This window comes from Triticum urartu, chromosome 4A, assembly GCF_056163025.1.
Source record: "Triticum urartu cultivar PI428250 chromosome 4A, HENAU_Tu73, whole genome shotgun sequence".
NCBI classification, from domain to species: domain Eukaryota; kingdom Viridiplantae; phylum Streptophyta; class Magnoliopsida; order Poales; family Poaceae; genus Triticum; species Triticum urartu.
Window position 1 is genome coordinate 134,098,513 of NC_141876.1, and position 9,569 is coordinate 134,108,081.

General features: G+C 42.9%; 1 protein-coding gene and 1 long non-coding RNA gene across 2 annotated transcripts; both read left to right on the plus strand.

Annotated features, from left to right (window-relative positions):
* The first annotated feature begins 5,141 nt into the window (after positions 1 to 5,141).
* LOC125553696 (uncharacterized) lies at positions 5,142 to 6,546 on the plus strand. The gene is made up of 3 exons (XM_048717437.2): positions 5,142 to 5,582; positions 5,658 to 5,741; positions 6,302 to 6,546. The coding sequence occupies exons 1-3, from the start codon at positions 5,454 to 5,456 to the stop codon at positions 6,419 to 6,421; spliced, it is 333 nt and encodes a 110-aa protein (XP_048573394.1). The 5' UTR covers positions 5,142 to 5,453; the 3' UTR covers positions 6,422 to 6,546.
* Positions 6,547 to 6,557: 11 nt separating this feature from the next.
* Positions 6,558 to 8,233, plus strand: LOC125553697 (uncharacterized). Its single transcript, XR_007304155.1, has 2 exons — positions 6,558 to 7,437; positions 7,904 to 8,233. It is a non-coding gene; the product is annotated as an uncharacterized LOC125553697 (long non-coding RNA).
* Positions 8,234 to 9,569: the final 1,336 nt, after the last annotated feature.

Sequence of the window (9,569 nt, forward strand, 5' to 3'; positions counted from 1 at the left end):
CCTCTAATCCTCTAAGTGATCACGTGATCCAAATCAACTAAACCATGTCCGATCATCACGTGAGATGGAGTAGTTTCAATGGTGAACATCACTATGTTGATCATATCTACTATATGATTCATGCTCGACCTTTCGGTCTCCGTGTTCCGAGGCCATATCTGTTATATGCTAGGCTCATCAAGTTTAACCTGAGTATTCCGCGTGTGCAACTGTTTTGCACCCGTTGTATTTGAACGTAGAGCCTGTCACACCCGATCATCACGTGGTGTCTCAGCACAAAGAACTTTCGCAACGGTGCATACTCAGGGAGAACACTTATACTTTGATAATTTAGTGAGGGATCATCTTATAATTCTACCGTCAATCAAAGCAAGATAAGATGCATAAAAGATAAACATCACATGCAATCAATATAAGTGATATGATACGGCCATCATCATCTTGTACTTGTGATCTCCATCTCCGAAGCACCGTCATGATCACCATCGTCACCGGCGTGACACCTTGATCTCCATCGTAGCATCGTTGTCGTCTCGCCAATCTTATGCTTCCACGACTATCGCTACCGCTTAGTGATAAAGTAAAGCATTACAGCGCGATTGCATTGCATACAATAAAGCGACAACCATATGGCTCCTGCCAGTTGCCGATAACTCGGTTACAAAACATGATCATCTCATACAATAAAATTTAGCATCATGTCTTGACCATATCACATCACAACATGCCCTGCAAAAACAAGTTAGACGTTCTCTACTTTGTTGTTGCAAGTTTTACGTGGCTGCTACGGGCTTAGCAAGAACCATTCTTACCTACGCATCAAAACCACAATGATAGTTTGTCAAGTTGGTGCTGTTTTAACCTTCGCAAGGACCGGGCGTAGCCACACTCGGTTCAACTAAAGTTGGAGAAACTGACACCCGCCAGCCACCTGTGTGCAAAGCACGTCGGTAGAACCAGTCTCGCGTAAGCGTACGCGTAATGTCGGTCCGGGCCACTTCATCCAACAATACCGCCAAACCAAAGTATGACATGCTGGTAAGCAGTATGACTTATATCGCCCACAACTCACTTGTGTTCTACTCGTGCATAACATAACGCATAAAACCTAGGCTCGGATGCCACTGTTGGGGAACGTAGTAATTTCAAAAATTTCCTACGCACACGTAAGATCATGGTGATGCATAGCAACGAGAGAGGAGAGTGTTGTCTACATACCCTCGTAGACCGAAAGCGGAAGCGTTAGCACAACGTGGTTGATGTAGTCGCACGTCTTCACGGCCCGACCGATCAAGCACCGAAACTACAGCACCTCCGAGTTCTAGCACATGTTCAGCTCGATGACGATCCCCGGACTCCGATCCAGCAGAATGTCGGGGAAGAGTTCCGTCAGCACGACGGCGTGGTGACGATCTTGATGTTCTACCATCGCAGGGCTTCGCCTAAGCACCAATACAATATTATCGAGGATTATGGTGGAAGGGGGCACCGCACACGGCTAAGATATCAATGATCAATTGTTGTGTCTTTGGGGTGCCCCCCTGCACCCGTATATAAAGGAGCAAGGGAGGAGGAGGCCGGCCCTAGGAGGGGGCGCACCAAGTGTGGAGTCCTACTAGGACTCCCTAGTCCTAGTAGGATTCCACCTCCCATATGGAATAGGAAAAGAGGAAGGGAAAAGGAGAAGGAAGGAAGGGGGCGCCCCCCTTCCCTAGTCTAATTCGGACCAGACCAAAGGGAGGGGTGCGGCCACCCTTGAGGCCCTTTTCCTTCTTTCCCGTATGGCCCAATAAGGCCCAATACGTATTCCGGTAACTCTTCGGTACTCTAAAAAAATACCCGAATCACTCGGAACCTTTCCGATGTCCGAATATAGTCGTACAATATATCGATCTTTACGTCTCGACCATTTCGAGACTCCTCGTCATGTCCCCGATCTCATCCGGGACTCCGAACTCCTTCGGTACATCAAAACTCATAAACTCATAATATAACTGTCATCGAAACCTTAAGCGTGCGGACCCTACGGGTTCGAGAACAATGTAGACATGACCGAGACACGTCTCCGGTCAATAACCAATAGTGGAACCTGGATGCTCATATTGGCTCCCACATATTCTACGAAGATCTTTATCGGTCAGACCGCATAACAACATACGTTGTTCCCTTTGTCATCGGTATGTTACTTGCCCGAGATTCGGTCGTCGGTATCTCAATACCTAGTTCAATCTCGTTACCGGCAAGTCTCTTTACTCGTTCCGTAATACATCATCCTGCAACTAACTCATTAGTTGCAATGCTTGCAAGGCTTAAGTGATGTGCATTACCGAGAGGGCCCAGAGATACCTCTCCGACAATCAGAGTGGCAAATCCTAATCTCGAAATATGCCAACCCAACAAGTACCTTCGGAGACACCTGTAGAGCACCTTTATAATCACCCAGTTACGTTGTGACATTTGGTGGCACACAAAGTGTTCCTCCGGTAAATGGGAGTTGCATAATCTCATAGTCATAGGAACATGTATAAGTCATGAAGAAAGCAATAGCAACAAACTAAACGATCAAGTGCTATGCTAACGGAATGGGTCAAGTCAATCACATCATTCTCCTAATGATGTGATCCCGTTAATCAAATGACAACTCATGTCTATGGTTAGGATACATAACCATCTTTGATCAACGAGCTAGTCAAGTAGAGGCATACTAGTGACACTCTGTTTGTCCATGTATTCACACATGTATTATGTTTCCGGTTAATACAATTCTAGCATGAATAATAAACATTTATCATGATATAAGGAAATAAATAATAACTTTATTATTGCCTCTAGGGCATATTTCCTTCACTCATAATACAAATCGTCATCGAATGTTAAGCGTGCAGACCCTACGGGTTCGAGAACTATGTAGACATGACCGAGACACATCTCCGATGAATAACCAATAGCGGAACCTGGATGCTCATATTCGCTCCTACATATTCTACGAAGATCTTTATCGGTCAAACCGCATAACAACATACGTTGTTCCCTTTGTCATCAGTATGTTACTTGCCTGAGATTCGATCGTCGGTATCATCATAGCTAGTTCAATCTCGTCACCAGCAAGTCTATTTACTCGTCCCGTAATGTATCATCCCGTGGCTAACTGATTAGACACATTTCTCGCAAGGCTCATAGTGATGTGCATTACCGAGAGGGCCCAGAGATACCTCTCCGATACACGGAGTGACAAATCCTAATATCGATCTATGCCAACTCAACAAACACCATCGGAGACACATGTAGATCATCTTTATAATCACCCAATTATGTTGTGACATTTGATAGCACACAAGGTGTTCCTCCAGTATTCGGGGGTTGCATAATCTCATAGTCTGAGGAACATGTATAAGTCATGAAGAAAGTAATAGCAGAAAAACTAAACGATCATTATGCTAAGCTAACAGATGGGTCTTGTCCATCACATCATTCTCTAATAATGTGATCCCGTTCAACAAATGACAACACATGTCTATAGCTAGGAAACTTCACCATTTTTGGTTAACGAGCTAGTCAAGTAGAGGCATACTAGGGACACTCTTTTTGTCTATGTATGCACACATGTACTAAGTTTCCGGTTAATATAATTCTAGCATGAATAATAAACATTTATCAAGATATAAGGAAATATAAATAACAACTTTATTATTGCCTCTAGGGAATATTTCCTTCAAGCCAGGCTGATGGGCCGAAAGGATAAAGCAGAAGACTGTCCCCCGTGTCTAGGTAGGACTCCTATATGCGTGGATGGGGAGTTTTGTGTCCGGATGTGTTGTTTCCTTCCTCTACAAACCGACTCTGTACAACCCTAGGTCTCTCCGGTGTATATATAAACCAGAGGGTTTAGTCCGTAGAGGCTATCAAAATATTCATAGGCTACACGGCTAGTGTTTAGCCATTATGATCTCGAGGTAGATCAACTCTTGTAACCCCTATACTCATTGAATACAATCAAGAAGGACTTAGGGTTTTACCTCCTTTAAGAGGGCCCAAACCTGGGTAAACATTGTGTCCCCCATCGTCCCTTGTTACCATTGATCCTCAGACACACAGTTCGGGACCTCCTATCCGAGATCTGCCGGTTTTGACACTGACAGGCTCCACTACCCATCAGGGCACGCCTGGGGCCTCTGGCGCGCCCTGGTGCCTAGTGGTCCCCACGGGCCTCCTCCCGTGTGCTCCTTTGGCTCCCTGGGTGTGTTCTGTCCAGAAAAAATATCCAAAAAGTTTCATTGCAGTTGGACTTCATTTGGTATTGATATTCTGCAAAGTAAAAAACAAGCGGAAAACAACAACTGGCACTGGGCACTATGTCAATAGGTTACTCCCAAAAATGATATAAAGTTGCTAGTAAATGAATATAAAACATCCAAGATTGATAATATAATAGCATGGAACAGTCAAAAAATTATAGATATGTTGGATACATATCACAGGGCATGCGAAGAGAAAAGGGAATCGCCAAATCAAGATGAGAGCGGCAACGAAACTAGGCACCAGTGAGCACCCGCGAGGAGCCAGAGTGGGTTGAAGGTCACATGTAGGCATGGAAAGGACAAATGAGGAAGACCATAGGAGGCAAGACTTCGGGTTGTCTCTTGTGACTCTTGAGGCGAGCTTGCACCACCACCTTTCCAAGAGTTTTGTTGATGGCATCCCGACAAAGATCATATCGGGGGTGCATTGACCTTTTCTATGTTGCCATATTTCGGTGGCATCCCCCATTTTCTTGGGGGAACTTATCCATCTTGCGATGGTGCTGCGCCTTTAAATCCAGGCGAGGAAGTTGTGGCCTTCTTTGAAGATGGATTTGGTTGGATGTGTTGTGTCGGCATCTGTAGTTGCATGGTGATGGCGTTCCCGATGGTGCCAGTCTCCCCCTCTCATCAGAGCTGGCATGTTCTTGTTCCTAGTGTTTCTTTAATGGAGGAGGACCTCGACATCTTTGGCCACTACAAGGAAACCCGCTATAAAGCAACAAAAATTCTACAACGTTTTGAGTATATGTTGTAAAATTCAGAATAGATACACATATATGGGTTGTAGTATATGCGCTGCAGATATGCAGCTCATGACCCTATCATGATTATAAAAAAAAAGTGGAAAGGAGAGGGAGACGCGTGAGAAACAGAGCCCACGACTCCCTCGTCTCTACCAAATCGCCGCTACCAATGCCTCGTCTCCCTCCTCCGACCCGCCTCGTCTCCCTTGCGCCGACCCTTCCCCTCCCCTCATCCCACCTCATAGCTCCGGAGGCTGCCAGATCCGCCACATCCTCACCCAACCGTCCCTCTCGCGTCCCATCCCGGTCTCTTCACGCGGCTCCTCGCTGCGCTACCTGCGGCGGCTGCATCAGGTGATGTCCGGCGAATCCCGCCAACGCCAAGCACAGCCCGAGGTCCCTTTGCTCCATGGAGCCTTCCCATCCAGCTAGATCGAGTGCTTGCTGCCACCAAAGCCCACCCGCGACCCATCCCGCATGGCTAGGGTTTCGGGTGTCGGATCCGGTGTCAGTGGCCATGTCGTCCTCGTCTCCTCCGGTGAGTGCATCCCTTCCCTTGGCTTCATCCTCTCTCTCTCCCTTCTCTAACATCTGCTCTTCACTTCTCATGTAGACGTGCGGGGAGGAACGGGCAGTGGACAACCTTGCTGCAGCTCGGGATGAAGCAGCCACGAGCTTCCTCCTCCTCCGGCTTCAGGTGAGTTGGTCCACTCCTCCCTCTGCTCTGGTTCGTGGCACAACAGGAGACATTGTTGTTCTGGTGTTGTTAGGATTTTCTACTGTTTGGGATCAAGTGCCTACTGGTTGAGGTCAATTTGATTTTGTTTTGCTACTAAAGTGTCAAAGCAGAGGACGACCACATGCTAGACTAAGTCACGATGTGTTGAGGATGGGAAGTTCGGCATGGCCTTCAACCATGGCAAATACACCTACTATGCTGCTGCCTTGCAAGCATTAGTGGCTAGAAATCAACTCCTAGCTGCATATTCTTTCTAGGGTAACATCATTGTAGGGAGGGATTCTGAAGCCCATATACGCAGTAACCAGTGTGTTTGAGGCAATTAGTACAAAAAACACCTAGGCATGGTTAAAATTCAGGTGGGGGTCTACAAGTAATTAATACAGTATATATCTCCAAGGCCCTAATTATTTTCTTTTCCAATCTTTAGTATTCTCCTGTTTCAGGTTTTGACCATGGCCAACATATATTGTTGTAGGCTAATTACTAAATCAATCTAACGATGGTTCATGTGGCAGTGGAGGTGTACCAACGGTAGTTTGAAGCAGATTAGGCGGTCGCGGGCATCTTTGGCAGCGAGGCCGTCCAGTGAAGGAAATGGCAGTGTGGCGATTTGTGTTCTATTCTCCATCCTTTAAGCTCATAACAGAAGAAAGAACTATACAATCACTATTGTTTTATTAAGAAAAAAACCTATCATGTACGCATGTTTTGATGAGTACCCCTCTTGACTCGATTGTGTTGTAGGGAGTGAAAGCATCCAATTGCGCATCCAATTGCGGTGATCTGCAGCTCTGGTCGCCTCCAGCAGCACCACATAATCAAAGTTCCAAACAGTTGTGTTGGACTGCTGCCTCCAGCCAACCATAACATAATCATTGGATGTGCTTCTTATGTAGAAGATTTGAGTGATCTATGTGTTTATTTCAGAAAACATTTTCTTAATGAAGATTTATATTATATAGATATTCCTGTACATTAGCTTTAGTTTTTTTGCTAACTAGAAAGTGGTTTCCTTTTTCTTACACCAACTCACTAAAGCATTGGGTTCATTTGGGGTTCCTAGATAGCTAATTTTAGGAGCACACAAGATTTAGACTCCTGCTATGTAATTAAAGGAAATCATGATATTGACTAATATCCTCTGTATATTTACTAACCCTGGATCAGAGACATTTAAATTTAAATTATAATTTGGAAAGTTTATTTATAGGAATGATACATAGTATGTATAAATGCATTTATGAAAATAAATTTATTTCAGCCACATGTAAGCCAACACAGTATCACATGTAATATTTCTCAATTAGTTAAAAGTATGCTTCTTTTAAAACTGGTGGTTTTATTTTTTATTACATAAAAATGTTATAGTTATGCATGGCAAACTAAAATTGTTGTGCAGACACACTGGTTGATGACTAGTCTAACTAACTCAGGGATAAATTCATTGAGTAAGATGTAAAGTTGCCAAGATAGTAACTAGGGCACATAGAACGGGACGAATATAGATTCTCTTGTTTTATTAAGTAGAATGGAACTTGGTGAAGCTTTATTTGTGTTGCGCTGTTCTAGAGATGCATAAGACACATGTAACCTTTTTCCCTTGGCATTGCAGCTGCATGCACCAACTTGATGTAGGGCGACACGATGGAAGGTATACACTCTCCCTCTCCCTACTGTACTACCGCTTGTTGTGTCCATGAACATTGAGCCATGCTAGGTTCTATCTGTCCATATAATGTTATTGAGCCATATTGTTCTGTAGGCTATGTCGTATATTATGGCGTCTGGATTAGTCATCAATGATCACTAACACCCATGTTGGTATATTTCCAGAATCATAACAAGGACGTAGTTCTTGCTACAGTTCTAAGTTATGATCCCGAATTTAAACTTAATGGTGCTGAAATTAAAATGCATTTTGGGCAGTGTAATACAAAACTTGCGAAAACTGAAGATTTGGTACAGATTCGCAAAAACTGCAATACTAATGGTAATGCAGAAAAAATATATTGCATGGCCCTCAACGTTTGTACGTGTCTAATATCCTGCCTTTATCACTACTTGTATCATGTCAATGCATTATGTGTTAATAGTTCATTTTGTTATTTTTGTTGTAGATTGAAAAGATATATGGATGATTATATGGGTGCGTAACAAGTATACTACAATGATGATGATGATAATGACGACGATGATATTCTGGTTCATGATGATGATGATGATGGATGCTTTCAATTTTAGTTAAGTTGTGGGATGTTCCTGTTGGATGATGTTCCTCAGTTAGTTTTAGTCAAGTTGTAGGGATATTGATGGATGATTTTAGTTTAGATTTTGCTGTCAAGAAAATTTTAGATTGTGCATCACATTTGGATGATGTTCCTCCTGTAATATCCATTGTTGTAATCCAACAGTTTTATCCGATATATGATTTCTTCCTCTTGTGAGTATATTCTCTTATTTTTTTCCTCACTTGATACACATAATTATCATCATTATGTGGAGCATTAATTTAATTGTTGACATTATACAATATTATTCATATTACATATGCACCAACATCTGAAGCCTTCCAAATTCTCTATTGCGTATCAATCAGATTTGGATTCATGTACATTAAGCATCAACGTATATAAGTGTTGTAAAAATAGGTTTTATGTGTTGTACTCTTGCAACAGTCGCTTTTACCAACGATAGTACAAGCGTTGCATTATGCACTAGCAACACCGGATAAGGCTACGCATCCCAATCCGTTGGTAAAGACTCTCGCAACGCATATATGGACTTTTAGATACGGAAAAAAGCGTTGCTATATGAGGGGTCATGTTGTAGTGCCCGGCTTTATGCTTCATTATCCGTAGTATGTGAGGCTTAGTCTGCTGCTTTCCAGTGTCATTGTATCTTATCATTATGTTTTTCCTTCTCTTTGCCCGAGGGTGTATGCTTGTAATCCTAGCCGGTTGATGGCGGACTAGATTCGAGACCTATCCCTGGCTCGTTCGATGCCTTTTCGCTAAAAAAAGATCACATCGAACATCATGAGATGAAGACTTAGTTGCCATATTGCCTTCTCTATTTCGGCCTTGTTCGGTTTTAATGAATTTGATCTTCAGGTGGATTAAGGAGTCCTCATATTCTGTGTGCAAGGTAGAGCACACCCGTGCCCTATGTGGGTCGGTGCCATTTAAATTGTAAAACTTTTTGAAAAGTGTTCATGAATTTTTAAATTTCCGTATGATTTCCAAACAAATGGTGATGGATTTAAAAATATTCATGAAGAATTTAACCAAAAAATAATATGCTTTTAAAAATGACCAAAAATTATAAGAATATTATTGATATTTTTAAATGTTCACAATGTTTACTCCACGTTCGTTTAGTTGTGAATTATCATGCTACTATTGTTGCTTGAAAATATCCAAATTCATGATTTTAAAATTTTGTGATTTTTTAAAATTCATGAGCATTTTTTAAATTCACAAATATTTTTTAAATTCATGAATTTTTACCCATCAACTGTTGTGTGTTCTGTTTATATGTACTTGTCAGATGACGTGGGTTGTGCCTAGTTATAATTTGTCTTTCTTTAGAATTGGGCGGGCCACTACCTAGGTTGGCCCTGACATAGCTCCATCGGTGCCCATATGTCCACTCTAGGTCCAATACCTGCCATATAGTTGGCATGCCCTAGAGAGACGGCGATGATGGAGGAGAAGCTTATAGGCAGCGCCAACGATGGCATATGAGCGACGTCGCAGTTCTAACGCCTGGTTGCAAGTTCGGGGA

What these genes read in the sequence shown, in the direction of transcription:
- LOC125553696 (XM_048717437.2), top strand. Translation starts at nt 5,454, where the DNA reads ATGGAGCCTTCCCATCCAGCTAGATCGAGTGCTTGCTGCCACCAAAGC. An exon ending in TGTCGTCCTCGTCTCCTCCG is followed by an intron (nt 5,583 to 5,657) that starts GTGAGTGCATCC and finishes CTTCTCATGTAG; the next exon opens with ACGTGCGGGGAGGAACGGGC. An exon ending in TCCTCCTCCTCCGGCTTCAG is followed by an intron (nt 5,742 to 6,301) that starts GTGAGTTGGTCC and finishes TTCATGTGGCAG; the next exon opens with TGGAGGTGTACCAACGGTAG.